A 17,996-nucleotide genomic window follows, 5' to 3' on the forward strand; every position below is an offset into this window, starting at 1 on the left:
ATTCAATTCATAATTATAAATCAATTCGAAACGTACGGTTGAATCCAAATTCCGTAATCTGTCAATTTTCGTAACAATCATATCAACTGCCAAGATACAAAACTAATGATGTATAATCTGAATTTTTCATTGAATTCCGACAATATTCCACGAAACTTGACTGAAATAGAGAAAATATCGTCTTAAATTCATTTTAGAACATACTATATATATATATATATATATAGATAACTAAATAAATGAATAACAAATTGCCACTATGCCACTATGCTTTGTAGGCCAAACTTCTCACGATATCAAAATGAATTCTTGTGTAGTTGATTGTTACCTTGCAATACCATACCTATTTCAATTTTATATTGGTTATCCCCAATTGATCTAATACCACAACTACACTATGAGATCTTTACAAAAAGTCATGAATCATTGAAAAAGCCAGAATTGTGCATTATGGGTTGTTGGAAACCGGTAAAACACATAACTGCAAGCTGTGGTCAAGTGAAATAATCAAGCTCCAGACTCCTTTGAAAATAGTCATATCTGGGAATTACGGCTAAGCTATAATACGTTCCTCAATAAGTCCCGGGCTTGGCGCACAGATGTCACCAGCAGGGACACTTTTGTTCTCGTTACTACACCAAGCTTGAAATAAGAAATCGCCTCAGAGAATATGATTTAAGTGCTCGTGTCGCGGCAAGAGGCCCAGCTCTTACCCCAGCCCATCGAAGGGCGCGTTTGGATTTTGCGAGAGAGCATATCCATTGGGAAGAGGCTGATTGGGAAAGAGTTCTCTTCACAGATGAGTCTGGGTTCTGCCTCTACCCTTTGTGATCGACGTTCCCTTGTATACAGATGTCCACATGAAAGATATGCTCAGTGCAATTTCCTGAATACTACTGGTTTCGGGGGAGGATCGATTATGGTATGGGGTGGAATATCTTTGACTGCTCGCACAGACCTAGTGGTCGTTGATAATGGAGCTATGAATGCTGATAGGTATATAAGGAACATTCTTGAAGAGCATGTAGTGCCATTTGCCCCATACATTGGTGAAAATTTCATTTTTATGGACGATAATACCAGACCCCATCGTGCGCGCATCGTTCAGGAGTACCTTGAAGAGGTTGAAGTCTCTCGAATGCAATGGCCAGCAAGAAGTCCAGATCTCAATCCGATTGAGCAGGTTTGGGACAACCTCAATAGAAGGCTGAGAAGTTCAGAAAATCATCCATCTACTCTTAATGACTTATGAATCCAACTCAGAGAAATCTGGGAAGGATTAGATCAGAACATTTTAATATCACTCATTTTGAGTATGAACCGTCGTTGGCGAGCTGTAATTAACGCAAGGGGTGGAAATACCAAGTATTGAATCACTTATCAGCATTCCAGTATTTTGAAAATTGTTTATTTCTCTTCTTTCACATAAGATTCGGTGAAATCCTGAATTTTTCTTCCATTTAATGTGTCTTGTTTCGTTCAAAACCTTCCCGAAAGAAAAAATAAGTTATAAAGTCAATGTAGAGTTAACTTTCATTGAGATTTTCAGAATGTGCGTTAATTTTTTTGCGCAGTGTATGTAGTGTTGAGTACCATGGACCATTTAATTCGAAACAAAAGTTTTGTTGTTTATAGAACTTATTGTGCAAAATAACCGTCAAATCATGTTTTCTGTAAGAAGAAATTTGTTCCAAAACTATTGACTGAGGCATTAGTTATGTTTGGAAAAAACTAATGTTGTTGTTTATTGAATTTGTAATTGAACTTGTTTTGCGAAATTGCCGTAAAACCACATTTACTTTCCGAAATGAAGAAATATGTATGTGCCAAAACCTTTGAAATATACGTTATGTAGTTATATCAGAAAACAGCGTCGCACAGTCCATTGTACCCTTGGTAAACAACACTAACCTTGCTATTAACATACCTCCAGGTCTTTTTATGGATCTCTTTGAAATCCACATCATAAAAGGATCCCCATAGTGTCAAACAGTAATTAACACCAGCCAATATCATTAGTCGATCATTAGAATCGCCGGTAGCCGACTACCATAAACTATATCTCACATTCCATGAATAAAAGAGTGTTGTTCTTATAATTGGAGATCTGTAGGCCAACAGCACCTCCTCTCCCAAATCGAGAATGTTAATAACATCCCGACAAATGTAATTAACGGACTGCCAACAACGTAAAGGCCCCAAGAATTCCCGCAATGACAATTAAGCTAAATAGGCACGAGATCAGAAGTCCGTACGATCGAGATATTCAGTGACTTAAATCGGTCCATTTGTTTATCGGTAATAAGTAGCAGTGTAATTAACTGCCCAATTTACTTCTACGGTTTAATTGGGCAAAAACCAATGGGCATTTCGACCGAACGGATGGTAGATTAATCATTTGTCAATTTGGTGTAGTTGTTGTTTTTGGAATCCAATCTATACCTTGTTGCAATAACCTTCGATGAGGTTACATGGAAAATGCTGAAAGTTTTATAAAGCTTCAGTCGAGAAGTGGTGTATGAAGTTTTTTAATGAAATAAAACACTTTTTTCATTGCAAATTTTTGTAGCTTTACCATAATCATTGAGAATAAAAGTAACGGGTGTTTTTTTTTCGACGTATATTTATTTAATTACTACACCCATCTACAGCCTAAGCCAATTACATAATGGGGAAGAATACAAAATTACACTAAACAATACAAAATAGTATATATACAGATAGCTTCTTAAAGAAATTGCGACTCTAAAACAGCCCTTTTTATATCAAAATGAGTACAGCAAAAAATGTCTAAAATATTCTGAACATTGCAAAAATCTTGACACATTCTGAACAGAGGCGAAAATCGAAGTATGTTAGTACGCGGAAAAGGAAGGTAGAACGTGGTTACATTTCGAACAGGCAGCCTGGGAAAGTGCCATTCCACTGAGGCTAGTAAGTAAGGGCAATCAATTTGAGAACTTATAATATTATGTAGAAAAAGAATTCTCAAGTAAACACGGCGCACTTCTAGGGAGTTCACATGAAATCTATTGAATAAATATTCCTGTGGTATGCCACGATTTGGATACATGCCATCAATTTTGAAACAAACGCATTTCAAAAATCGCCTCTGTATTTTCTCCAAACTATCAATGTGAACTTTATAACCAGGGCTCCACACTACACATCCATACTCTAGCTTTGACCTCACAAGCGCCGTAAAAAGGAGGAAAAGGGTTCGAGATTCGAACAAGTATTTGGAGTTTCTGAGTACGAAACCGAGAGTCCTGAGAGTATATAACTTTGAGTTGGCATTTCTGTTCAAGATGGCGACCAATTCAACAGCTGTCAAGTGATTTATTCTCAGTTCGGTTTGGCAATTCATCATGAATAGACTCACGCCTGAACAATGCTTGCAAATAGTGCAATTTTATTTCGAAAATAATGGTTCTGTGCGGAATACGTATCGCGCACTAGGTCCATTTTATTTTGTTTAGCGATGAAGCGCACTTCTGGTTGAATGGCTACGTCAACAAACAAAACTGCCGCATTTGGAATGAAGCTAATCCTCAAGTGTATGTCGAAACACCGTTATATCCAGAAAAACTGACTGTTTTGTGCGATTTACGGGCTGGTGGAATATTGGTCCGTACTTCTTCAAAAACGATGAGGGCCAGAACGTTACAGTCAATGGTGATCAGTATAGAGCTATGATTACTAACTTTTTCATTCCTGAATTGAACAACCATGATGTCCAGGAGCTGTGGTTCCAACAAGACGGCGCAATATGTCACACAGCTCGTGCCACAATCGATTTATTGAAAGACACGTTTGGTGACCGCCTAATTTCACGTTTTGGACCTGTGAATTGGCCTCCAAGATCTTGGGATTTAACACCGCTAGACTACTTTCTGTGGGGCTATGTAAAGTCATTGGTCTATGCGGATAAGTCACAAACCCTTGACCATTTGGAAGACAACATTCGCCGTGTTATTGCCGATATACGGCCACAAATGTTGGAAAAAGTAATCAAAAATTGGACGTCCAGATTGGACTACATCCGAGCCAGCCGTGGCGGTCATATGCCAGAAATCATATTCAAAATGTAATGCCACAAGATTATCTTGCGGATAAATAAAATTCATGTCAATCGAATAATCCATCGTTGTTTTATTGTAATTTAAAATTCTATAGCTCTAAAAAAAACACCCTTTACAATTGGAATTTGTATCCTCAAATTACAGTAGGTAGATCCATGTCCACGCAAGCAAACTCCTGGAGGTTCTGTATGACTCTAACTGGCCTTAAATTTCATCGGATAAATTTCCTTCAAGAAATGTTTGTAAAAAGTTGAGATAATCCTGAAACTAGGAAAAAAAATCATGGAAATAATGAGCTTTTATGAACAATTTATAAGGGTTTAAAAAACATTTGTGTTATCTAAGTGACGGCCAGCTTTTGAATATAATCTCATCTGGGTACTTAACTCTAAACTTTACGCACATCCTTGCAACATGTTTATAAATATAGCGTACTTGTTTGTATCATCCTCATGGGGATAATATTCCACGACTATAAAACCAACATTAGTGACAAATAATTTGTGGTACATTAAATCCCATATCTACAATTTATCACTTCCCCAGATTCATTGCTTATTGATGCTGAAACCAACGTGAATTTATTGGCACAGAACCATAAATTATATCGGACGACTCGCTGAGAAAACGTAAAAAAAGGAGTTCCCTGAGCAAGGTTACAATCTGGCAAGGCCTTAATTACTTTCTTCTGCATATGGGAAATTTGCATTGGAGATCACCAGTTGACGATTTATAGTTGGTTTGGTTAATTAAATTTCTTATACCAATGTCGTTCCGTCGATTGAAAGGCACAGCTAATTTCTAGAATTGCTCTGATCTGTATTTTGACTTGTTAACGCGGGTTGCTAGGTTATATATAACGTATTATTTTCAGTGAAATACCAAATACCAATACCAAGGCAGATACTTTTAGAATTTGTTTTATAACAGCTGAAAGTAGGTACTCTAATTCTATTTTTTTATGGCATGTAACTTTGCAGATCAACTGGGTCATGGTATTTTCGTATTCTGTATTCCACAATGAAATTTGTCATATTTTTTTGACATATATATTTCAAAAATGAAGAGGACAGGAAGTATAGATTTCCAAGTTATGTTTAGAAGACTGAATCTACAATATTAGAAAACGCTAATCCACATTGAAATATCTTTAAGGAAATGGAGGGTATATTATTCAGTTGTTCTTATATTTGTGTTTATTTATGATTTTATCCATACAAATTCTTGCAAGAAGCTTAAAAAAAAGCGCATTATCTCATCACGATCTTCCAATTTACTTTAATTTCGTTACTTGTGTAGAGCCATATTGTTGGAAATATTAATATCATCCAATACTGACCATAAAGTACTAACCTAGCAGTTGAACCAGTCTCATTTTTGAATAGGTAAGGTCCAATCACACCATCAGCCCAAAAACTGCTGCACCAAACAGCTACAAATATGGAGAGGCTTTTTAACAATTATTTTTGGATTCTCCGAACCGCAAATGCGGCAATTCTGTGTATTAAACTAGCGTTGAAAATAATTTTTTCATTAATAACGGGTGTTTTATTTACGAGGTATATAACTTTCATTTGGTATTACTGTTCAAGATGGCGACCGATTTAACAGCTGTCAAGTGATTCATTCTCAGTTTGGTTTGGCAATTCATCATGAATAGACTCACGCCTGAACAACGCTTGCAAATAGTGCAATTTTATTTCTAAAATGATGGTTCTGTGCGGAATACGTATCGCGCACTACGTCCATTTTATTTTGTTTAGCGATGAAGCGCACTTCTGGTTGAATGGCTACGTCAACAAACAAAACTGCCGCATTTGGAGTGAAGTTAATACTCAAGTGTATGTCGAAACACCATTACATCTAGAAAAACTGACTGTTTGGTACGCTTTATGGGCTGGTGGAATCATTGGTCCGTACTTCTTCAAAAACGATGATGGCCAGAACGTTACGGTCAATGGTGATCGGTATAGAGCCATGATTACTAACTTTTTCATTCCTGAATTGAACAACCATGATGTCCAGGAGCTGTGGTTCCAACAAGACGGAGCAACATGTCACACAGCTCGTGCCACAATCGATTTATTGAGAGACACGTTTGGTGACCGCCTACTTTCACGTTTTGGACCTGTGAATTGGCCTCCAAGATCTTGTGATTCAACACCGCTAGACTACTTTTTATGGGGCTATGTGAAGTCATTGGTCTATGCGGATAAGCCACAAATCCTTGACCATTTGGAAGACAACATTCGCCGTGTTATTGCCGATATACGGTCACAAATGTTGGAAAGAGTCATCGAAAATTGGACGTCCAGATTGGACTACATCCGAGCCAGCCGTGGCGGTCATATGCCAGAAATCATATTTAAAATGTAATGCCACAAGATTATCTTGCGGATAAATAAAATTCATGTCAATCGAATAATCCATCGTTGTTTTATTGCAATTCAAAGTTCTATTGCCCAAAAAAAACACCCTTTATCAGGATCATTTTGATGAATGTATTTCAAATACACAATCAGCGAAGATACGACGTTTCTGGTGATCTATAGGCTTGAGTTCTTTCGTTAACTGAACTTTAAAAGTCTTGACACCTTTATTCAAAATACGTTGTTCTGTCTTTTGTGGAATGCCCAATCTCAAGATCGACGCGTAATCGACAAACCTGGGTTTTTGTCAACTCTACGAGCTACAGCAGCATTATAACAACTTGTCCCGGGAGCTCAAATTTTTCTAACAGTTTCACTATTACCGGCCGAGAAGATGCTGTGTTTGCAGAATTGTCATCATTTTTGTAGCGAATTCTTACAATTTCATTGCGTTGTTGAAGCGTGTATAGTTCGTTCTTCAGTAATGGCGGAGTTTTCACTTGTCAAATGTCTAAAGATGACAGTTTCGAAAGTGACAGTTGCCCAGATAGCGGGATATTCAAAATCAAACCTCTCATTTGAAAAACCCTGTACAGTGTACAGTAAAAGAAATATTGAAAAAAGTTATAGGAGACCACTGACGTAAATTCAGGAACTTTTGGGCGTTCGTTCATTAATGCGCCAATTACACCCTTGGAGATAACAACAGTTTATAGGTTTATGCAATCTCCAAGGCTGCTAAAGCTCTCGTTTTCACGTCCATGATCCTAACCTTTTTCTCATCAAGTCTATTTGTTATTATGGACATCAGTAAGCACTTCCAATGCTATCGCTTTCAATTGAATACTCCCAAATGCATATATTCATCCTGAAACTTGTTTGACTCAATCTCGAAAGTAGGTATGCATATACTGAGAACTCAATAAATCCTGCGACAGGTCTAGAAATAACCTGCCATTTGCGAGGTGATTGAAAAAGGTTCGCTGAGTGGATTTCACTATCGCTGGGAATTCTCAGCATGCCTCAAGGAAAACGAATCTTCTGACTGTAGATTCTACGCCAACCCGTATTCCATTTCATTTATTGCTATTATTTTTTGAGATATTTCTATATTTTTCAGTTTGATCACACCTTAAAAACCATAGGAAGCTCAAGAAATGAATACGCACTAGTTCCTTCACAAGAGATACAATGTTGCTTCTAAAGGGTGTTTTTTTTCGAGGTATATAACAAGTTGGCATTACTGTTCAAGATGGCGACCGATTCAACAGCTGTGAAGTGATTTATTCTCAGTTTGGTTTGGCAATTCATCATGAATAGACTCACGCCTGAACAACGCTTGCAAATAGTGCAATGTTATTTCGAAAATAATGGTTCTGTGCGGAATACGTATCGCGCACTACGTCCATTTTATTTTGTTTACCGATGAAGCGCACTTCTGGTTGAATGGCTACGTCAACAAACAAAATTGCCGCATTTGGAGTGAAGCTAATCCTCAAATGTTTGTCGAAACACCGTTACATCCAGAAAAACTGACTGTTTGGTGCGCATTATGGGCTGGTGGAATCATTGGTCCGTACTTCAAAAACGATGGTGGCCAGAACGTTACAGTCAATGGTGATCGGTATAGAGCCATGATTACTAATTTTTTCATTCCGCCTGAATTGAACAACCATGATGTCCAAGAGCTGTGGTTCTAACAAGACGGCGCAACATGTCACACAGCTCGTGTCACAATCGATTTATTGAAAGACACGTTTGGTGACCGCCTAATTTCACGTTTTGGACCTGTGAATTGGCCTCCAAGATCTTGTGATTTAACACCGCTAGACTACTTTCTGTGGGGCTATGTAAAGTCATTGGTCTATGCGGATAAGCCACAAACCTTTGACCATTTGGAAGACAACATTCGCCTTGCTATTGCCGATATACGGCCACAAATGTTGGAAAAAGTCATCGAAAATTGGACGTCCAGATTGGACTACATCCGAGCCAGCCGTGGCGGTCATATGCCAGAAATCATATTCAAAATGTAATGCCACAAGATTATCTTGTGGATAAATAAAATTCAAGTCAATCGAATAATCCATCGTAGTTTTATTCCAATTTCTATAGCTCTAAAAAAAAACCCCTTACCATTCATATTCTTCCACTTTCTAGAAGCAGGACAGAATAATGTGAAAATTAGAAGGGTAGACCTTTGTCCAGGTGTGGGCTATGAGAGACTGCTGATGATGATGATTCTTCCACGGAGCAAGAAAAAAATCTTTTCGTCCTAATGGTTCTTCATTCGTATTAATTCAATTCTATATTCTGCGGAGTCATTTCCTCATTGATACAGGAATGAATGAAAGTTCCGAGTGAGAGAAACCCCATCTGTCAAGTAATAACGTTATTTTAATTCGTGGGTTCTATTTCAACCGAGTGAAATTGATATCCATTATGATTTACGATCATTTAAAAGAATGATACTCATTTCTTGCCTCGGTGTTGTCTAGGTTTAAGTTGTGAGTAACTGTTTCTGAAATGTGGATCCATTTATCCCTTTCAGTTTTTTAGATTTTACTTGAACGGATGTGATAACCATAGATTTAAACGATTGATTAATCGTGAGATGGTAGGTAACTTTCATCGATATCGGAATATTTCAGTTCTCTTATTAATCTTTCATTGGTAAACCTTTTTAAGGAAGTGGAATTAGTTTCTTTTTGAAAATACACTCAATAACTTACAGAGCAATATGTAATAAATCTATTCTAATCTTCGATTTCCACAATTAAGGTTCTGAAACAATTGTTTCACTTGAAATTGAAGGTTATTAATTTTTTTTATTTGAAATGAATTTTAGTGTATTAAAATCAGTTGAGCATTTGTGGAAATGAGCAGGTAGTCTAAAAATTATTTAATCCGTTGTTCAGATTTTTTCAGGAGTAGGGGAGCAATGAACTGATTTAATAATTTTTTTTTGAACTATCAAAAACAGACATGTTTTTTATATTATTTTTCTATTTAACTCTGTTTCGGAAAGATATAAATTAAGAACAATGAAACATGATACACAAACAGAATAGTTGGCTTGAAACAGTGCCATCAATTAATAATGAAAACAACAAGATTTAAAAATACTTCAAAGTAATCCGATATACCTCAGCATGAACCTATGTTTACATTGTTTCTATCACATTATTGGAGATTTACGATGTTAATTTATAGATCTCATTAATCAAGTGTCATTTCATAACAAAAAGATTCATTGCTTATTTCAAAAGTTTTCAATATGGTACACTCGAAATATACATATACTGTTCCACCATTGGCGTGACGTTCTCTTAGGTATTAGGCTCCATTAAAGCTAAATTCTCAATTTGTTTTGGAATATACAGAGTGAACCAAAAAAGTGTAAATGACCAAACATATGTTTTTTTCTCATGTAATAAATAAATCCAAGATTGTTCGTTGTTTCATAAGCTCAAAACATACCATTTTTGAGATATTTTGATTCGCCATGAATTGAAGGGTCTGAAAAAACCTAATAACCTAATGACGAAATTAATTAATTCATTTGAATGAGATTTTGTCAGTAAAAACTAGACGAACTGAGTTACTGGGCGTTCGAAAAGGGACGATTCTTGATGACTCATTCAAATTTTAATATTGGATTTATTCCAAATAATACCTACGCTGTATATTTCATTTTCTCTTTGGTAGGGAAGTTTTCGAAAATAATAACATTTGTTACCTGAAAAAAATAAAAACAAAATACGAGGTGTGCCACTGGAATAAGCCCGATATTAAAGTTTGAATGAGTCAACAATTAATTGTCTCATTTTGAACATACAGTAGAGTTTTCAACGATTTTCAAAAAGTCAATTATTCACTTTCCAAACCTCATTGAAATAAATTTATCCATTTCGAAGTGATAAGGTTTTTTCAAAGACCCTTAAATTTATGAAAGATTGGTAATTTTGTAATTTCGAAATTTTAATAAACAAGATTCTTTCTATAATTAAGTTGAACATACTATATACTATCAATTCGTTCCGAACTGAAAGACTTGGGATTAAAATATAACAAAAATACCACCATAAAACCATACACATATTATGGAACATTGTTGCTCTGTTGCTCAAGAGCAAAAGTCGATCAAGCTCAAACAGAAAGACTCGACCACTTGTAAAGAAAACGTTTACAACGCCCTCATGTCACACAGTAGGAGACTTGTTCGAAGTTTTGAAAAAATTATATAACTTTTTAATGTATTTTTGATACGATGTTACACTGGGGTAGGTATATAGGTACTTGAATTGGAAATGACTATCGTAAACTTGTCATATTCGATATAATAACGAGCGTAAGACATTTTCTCCATAAGTTTACGAGTATATATTAAGAGGATTCTGAACCTGCACGGTTCAGAAATGTTACAATATTGCAACTTTGAGAATATCGGATTACTAAATGTGGATAATCCTCAGAAATGCATTTATTTCAGAAGTTTTAGAATAAAGGCGACATATTTAGGTATTCAATAAGACCGTCCCCAATAGTACGACACAAAAAAATGTATATCTTTTAACCTTTTTCCTGAAAACAGATATTATTTGCGAGTAATTGTTAATTTTACAGCAAATTAACCAAGCCTTTGTTTATGAAGGGTTATTATTAATTAGTTTCCCTCTTGTATTGTACGCTATAGGGAATTAGGAAAGGATTATACAACCAATTAATTCTTTTGAATGTTATTAACATAGCAACAAAACAAGCATCAAATATGATAATATTTGATGGTTTTTGTTATTTCAATATGGCACTGTCATTGTGCTTCAATTGATCAGTTTATTTCAATTGTAACGTACAACATTCATTTTTTGTTGTAAATTAAATTTCACAAGCACATAATTCGCAAAGAAATAAAAAAAATGCAGATCCTCCATCACGATAATACTGGATCAAATCAACAATTCACCATCATTATGAGAAGAAATAACATATGGAGAGAAAAACTATTATCTAAAAATTAAAAAATACAGGAAAATATCCAACTGAAAGGGAAAAGAATTCTTGTTGTTTGCGGTGGAATCGCAACATGTTCTTAACATACATACCCTGTTGGAATATGTACTAAACTATTACCGAGTCTGTATTTTACTGGCAACATTTTGTTATTATGAAAATAATGAACAGATGTATTCCAATGATTACTGCATATTCTGTAAATAATTCATCAAATACCTATGTAAACGTCTCTGCTTGTTATAAGAATTCATGTAAAAAAAATGTAAACGATGTAAGCATTGAAATACCGCTTGCTCCTAGTCAACCCGCAAGTTGCTCACATTTAATTTTGTAACTCCGAGTTAGAATTCATCAAAACGTGTTTGATTTCAAAGAACATTTTTTTAACGTTTGAACGTTGTAGAATATAGAATTATGAAATGTTATAAAGTAATGATTTCTAAATGATATCACAGAATATTCTAATATTCAAAAAGGTTTTTTGATTATTTAATGGTCCTTCAAATCTCCAGCAATAGAAATAAAAAATCGCCAAATCTGTTAGGCTAGTAAGGTACATATCAATCATCATTGAAATATTGAAAGAGACAAGATAATAAATTGTTAGGTACATTTTCATAAATACAATTCTGCAGAGTAAGTGTCCTTCATAATAATACATATACTTAAATTAAAATATCCTCAGGTTGATACAAGATCGGATATGACAACTTTATTGTAGCCTTTCCGAATTCAAGTACTCAAAGAAATATCGCATGGACATATACACAATGTTTTATAATTGCTCGTGTCATCTTCAACTATGTTCCCTACTGTGCGACATGCTAGATCTGCACATCTTCCATGGTCTAAAGCATGAAATATGTATAGAATTCAGCAGAATATTAATTCTTATGGACATAGATTCTTGGAGCTCGAGACTTGAATCCATGACTTTCAAATTTGAAAATCAATGTCTAAAATATAGTAAAAATTGATTACTGATGAATATTAAAACAAATAGTTAAGAATTTCGTTTGACGAATCTCAGAAAATTTGTATATTTTACCAGTTAGTTATTTTGATTTTAATAGTGAGTTTATACCCTTATCATTATTATTGAGTTCATTATCCCTTGCGCAAATCTCCTTCACTCTACTTGGTTAAAATGAAAACAGAAAATTAACTTTTGTATCTATTCAATAAGTTCCACTAACAAAATTAAATCAAATTATGAATAATAATTGTTACGTCGTGAATGTACCCTGTAGCTCCTGGAGAAGTTTTGTTGTTTGTTGGCGCCACCTGCGGCCGCGAAATGATCCCGGTCGATAAACAAACATCGCCATTAATTAATAATTTTTTTCTGTGACAGGAAAAACGACAATTTAATAGTGAAAGAACATATTATTACAATATATTAAAGTCAGAATGTTATCGATATGAATTTTGAATTTTTAAACTAGTAAGCTGCTAATAGACCCGCGTTGCTAAGGGAAACTTCAAAGTAATCAAATATCTGTCAATTTAATTTTGTGATTTGTTTCAAAAATTGCGAACTCAGTAATAATTGTTTAGTAGTTATTTTGTTGAATAATATAAAGTTAAAAAATGTCTGATTCCGAGTTTTCTCTGACTCCACTGGAGTTGATAGAAGCAGCGCAAGTAGCGTCACGAAAATATTGCCAGCTAAATCGCGGAAAATTTACGAAACCGCGTATTCAAGATTTATGTAATGGAAAATGAAAAAGACATGCAGTTCTTTCTCGGAGACAGTGTTATTGGCTTATTTTTCGGAATTGGCACAACAACAAAAGCCATCAATAGTGTGGTCGAATTATTATTATTCCTTTATCTATATGTAGATAAATATATATCCGGGAAAAAAGTACTCACTTTTTTCCCGGGGAAAAAAGTAATTTCGTGAAAAGTCATATTTTGTTACCTGTCAACAGAGATAAAATGTCAAATTTTTTTCCCGTCACAGAAAGAAATAGTGTATTATACACGGGAAAAATATTAGATTTTAGCTCTCGGTTTTTTGTCAACATAACCTCGAGCTAAAATCTAATACTTTTTTCCCTTGTATAATAAATAACTATTCTCAAGTGTCGAACTGTGCTTATCTATTCGAAAATTCATCAAACTTAAGTTCATTGCTTACTTAAAATTCATCTGTCATCTTTATACATTTTCAATTCCTGTTCTTCTGTTAAAAACTGATTGAGCAATTTCGAGTGAATTGTGTGATACTCGAATTAAGTGATAACCACGAAGCCGGTGCTGAAGAGGTTAATCATCCCTTTCACCTATCCACATAACCACCTTCTGCCACCAGATTAGGGGGTGAATTCACAGACACCATCTCTTTTAACTCACGAGGTAAGTGCACACAAAATTCATTCAACAAATTGCTTAATCTCTTAATAATTATTGTCGTCTGAAATTGGTTGTAATAATTTGCAATCATTTAATAATATTTTATTCGAATTAGTAATATCTATGTAATTGGCAATGCTTTAAGGATCCCTTGAATGTCAGATTGCCTAGCAGAAAACATGAATTCTTATTTCATTGATCGGTAATCAGTTTTCAGTAAGAAAAGACAAGGCCTTATTGATTCTTGAACTTCACTTTTTGAAGATATACTGTTGTTCGGACGGCACCACATAATAGCAGTCACCTGCATTCTAAGACTTTAGTTTATAAATTGACGAAAATATTTAGTTGTAGAAGAAGGTCAAACTTGACATTAGTTGAGTTAGTTGTTTTTTCCGCGTAGCATTGCAAAGAAGAATTTCTCCAGGCCTGGAAGAAGAAGAACTCCAAAAGGCAGATTTCGGTGAATTATTTTATAGACTAATTTCTTATTAACAGGAAACCTTTTAATTTTGTCTGACAGTACAGTCATAACTGGCTCTCCGTATATCTACAATACGAACAACTGTCCTCTATACAGGGTGTTCCACCATTGATGCGACGCTCCAATACGGTTAAGCGCTGAAAGTTTCGAATTTTTTCGACAGTATCATTAGGCCGTATTAGAGCCACATTTTCGAATTGTTTGGGAATATACAGGGAGTACCAAAAAACTGTAATTGACCAAACATATGTTTTTTCTTATGAAACATTCTGTTTTTTATTGAATATTTAGATTAGATTAGATAGTTTCATATGCTCAAAATTTGAGATATTTCCAGATTCCATGAATTGAAGGGTTTTCGGAAACACCTAACTTCGACATGAATGCATTTATTTAAATCACAGTTTGGAAGTTTGGACTGAATTTCATTGAATTTTCCACCTTGAATGCCAAATATTTCAACACGTACAAAAATGTAACAAATATCATTGTGGAAAAATTTAGACGAATTTGTATTAATAGGAACAATAGGCCAATAGCCTGAAAGTTCTGATTATTTAAGTGTCGTATCGAATTGAGTGAACATAATACAGGGTGCTCCTAAATTGAAAGAACAAAGGAAAATGAGAGATTATTATAAGAAGATAAAGTGCTGTAATCATGGGCCCGAAAACGCTTCGTTCTGGAAAAGTAGGCACTATTCTAGAAAAAATATCACCCTTCAGATGTACAGGGTGGGCAAATTTCGATGTTTTAGCACTACAACTTTTAAACCAGAGGAGATAGACAAAATCTGATAACCCGTTCTCGATCTCTTTTTTTGAAAAACTAACAAGGGTAGTATTCATTTTTGGCCACCTTCTTTTGTTTTCGAGTTATAAGCGAAAATTGGAAAAATGGCGATATCGAAAAACATTTATATCTCCGCTAATACTGATAGAGCTCTGAAATTAAAACATTATAAAGGCACTTTTTTACATATAATCCAGTGGCGTGACTGTTTTTTTAAAAGGGTCTTTAATAACGAAGCTATGACCCAAAGTTTTGGATAGATTTCTATGACAGTTTTTGAAAGCTAAATTTTTCCTGATTTCAAAAATATATAGCATTGTATGGTTTGTATTAAAATAAATAACAAAAAATGGTCGAAAACCTTTTTCGTAACCATAGAAATATTGTGACTCTTAGGTAAAGAAGGTTTTTGACCATTTTTTGTTATTTATTTTAATACAAACCATACAATGCTATATATTTTTGAAATCAGGAAAAAATTAGCTTTCAAAAACTGGCAGAGAAATCTATCCCATTTAAATAAACTCAACTTTGGGACCCTTTTGAAAAGACAAGCACGTTACTGGATTCTACGTAAAAAAGTGCCTGTATAATGTTTTAATTTCAGAGCTCTATCATCAGTATTAGCGGAGATATAAATGTTTTTTGATATCACCATTTTTCCAATTTTCGCTTATAACTCGAAAACAAAAGAAGGTGGCCAAAAATGAATACTACCCTTGTTAGTTTCTCAGAAAAAGAGACCGAGAATAGGGTATCAGATTTTGTCTTCCTCCTATGGTTTAAAAGTTGTAGTGCTAAAACATCGAAATTTGTTCACCCTGTACATTAAAATGATAAAAACATTAAATTAGATTATTTATGCCATTATTTGTGCTATGAGAAAATAAAATGAATTTCAACATCCTGATGTATCTCGAAAACAATGCATTTACGGATTTACGTTTATAGGAGTTTTTTTCTTAAAATCACCCGAAAAATCAGTCATGTACCTCCAATTTATGAACACCCTGTTTATGTTCAATTGGAACACATTCACGGGAACAACATTTCCGGATATTTCAAATAACTCAGAAAATATTATCCTGAATTTGTTTGCAATGTTTTTTAAACACCCTGTATAATAAAATGATGTAATATTTCAAATGAAAAAGGTTGTATGTTGTATCACGTTGAATAATTTATAAGTTTTTTTTATTTCAAAATTGTATCATCGCTATTGGAAAACCATTCTGTGGCTTTTAAAAGGCTCATAAATCAACGAAAGTTCGGTTGCACTTGAAACTAAGTCAGTGTTTTAATCGTTTTTTTCAGTAATAAACTTTGCGTCTTTTTTGCGATTCAACAAAATTTCTTCAAGTAAACAACGAATCAAATTCTCTGAAAAAACGACTAAGTAATTCTGAAAACAAACCCACCTCTGGTCATTCCAATAATCCTGACAAAATGATAAGGACTCAGCCTGGTATCGAAGTGAACCGACAACACATACAACTCAGTACCATCCACTTTCGTCCACACACCTCCTTTCCCCACTCCACTAGAATCCCTCGGGAACCGGAAACTCCCGTCACAGAAAAACTCTTCACTGTCGTTCTCGATCTGCTTGAGCAGGGAGTAGGCCACTACGTTTTTCACGCTATAATTTTCCCGCACTTTCGCCTGCTTTTCCGGCCAGCCGCTTTCCTTGTCATTCTGGCTGTGGTACAGGATGGTGACTGTGTGTATGCAGTAGCAGAGTAGGATGAGACAAAAACCGAAGAAGAGCGTCAGGTATCGAAAGATGCGAAGCATCACCACCGTTCGCGCCTCCTTTGCAGATTGGCGGAGGCATTTATTCGGAGGACGTTTGCTCTCTTAGATCTGCAGCGAAAGGTGTAGTTGGTTGAAATGATTGCTGGCGCTGATGGAACTAGGTAATATACCTGGAGGACAGCGTTTACGCGCGCTGCTTTGGTTAAGAGAGAGGGAGTGTTGAGGCTTTTATGAATGAAGGTGTATGATGATTGGATTCTGTAGGATTCAATTTTCGAAGAATGGAATACTTTGATAATTGTTGGTTTGTTATTTTCAATGATATACCTTCGAAAGAAACGTTATTTTAACCCAACCTGTAATGTTTACAGTTTACATTTTGGAACATAACAAAAATAAATTTACCAGTCAAAAAAATTAATCAATAAAGTACAAAGGGCCACTCTACAAGCTCAAAAAACTCAACGTCCCCACTTATCTAATAAAAATCATCAAGGAATTCCTCTCTGGCAGAAATTTAAGAGTTAAATTAGGGAACTACACATCTCAAACCTTTACCATCGAAAAAGGTCTTCCACAGGGTTCACTACTTTCACCACTTCTCTATAACGCCTACTGCCTGCCTCTGAGGGTGACTTTGGCTATATACTCCAGTTTGCAGACAATCCAGTATTAGTCTCTCAAAAGCGATCCCTATTACAAGTAATAAAATTTAACAAGTACTAACAAATACTACGCTGGGATGGTTGAAAAAATGGAAACTATAAAATGTTTTTTTTCGAGGTATATAACTTTAAGTTGGCATTACTGTTCAAGATGCGACCGATTTAACAGCTGTCAAGTGATTTATTCTCAGTTTGGTTTGGCAATTCATCATAAATAGACTCATGCCTAAACAACGCTTGCAAATAGTGCAATTTTATTTCGAAAATAATGGTTCTGTGCGGAATACGTATCGCGCACTACGTCCATTTTAGCGATGAAGCGCACTTCTGGTTGAATGGCTACGTCAACAAACAAAACTGCCGCATTTGGAGTGAAGCTAATCCTCAAGTGTATGTCGAAACACCGTTACATCCAGAAAAACTGACTGTTTGGTGCGCTTTATGGGCTGGTGGAATCATTGGTCCGTACTTCTTC

At 35.1% G+C, this 17,996-nt stretch overlaps 1 protein-coding gene across 1 annotated transcript in view; it reads right to left on the reverse strand.

Moving 5' to 3' along the window:
* Positions 1-16,992, reverse strand: part of LOC123682570 — a 47,496-nt gene extending 30,504 nt beyond the window's left edge. The window contains exon 1 of the mRNA XM_045621279.1: positions 16,520-16,992. Within this exon, the coding sequence (XP_045477235.1) occupies positions 16,520-16,895 (376 nt within the window). The 5' untranslated portion in view covers positions 16,896-16,992. The remainder of the gene's footprint in view (positions 1-16,519) is intronic.
* Between the last annotated feature and the right edge of the window lie 1,004 nt (positions 16,993-17,996).

The sequence above is a fragment of the Harmonia axyridis genome, chromosome 6 (genome assembly GCF_914767665.1).
Source record: "Harmonia axyridis chromosome 6, icHarAxyr1.1, whole genome shotgun sequence".
NCBI classification, from domain to species: domain Eukaryota; kingdom Metazoa; phylum Arthropoda; class Insecta; order Coleoptera; family Coccinellidae; genus Harmonia; species Harmonia axyridis.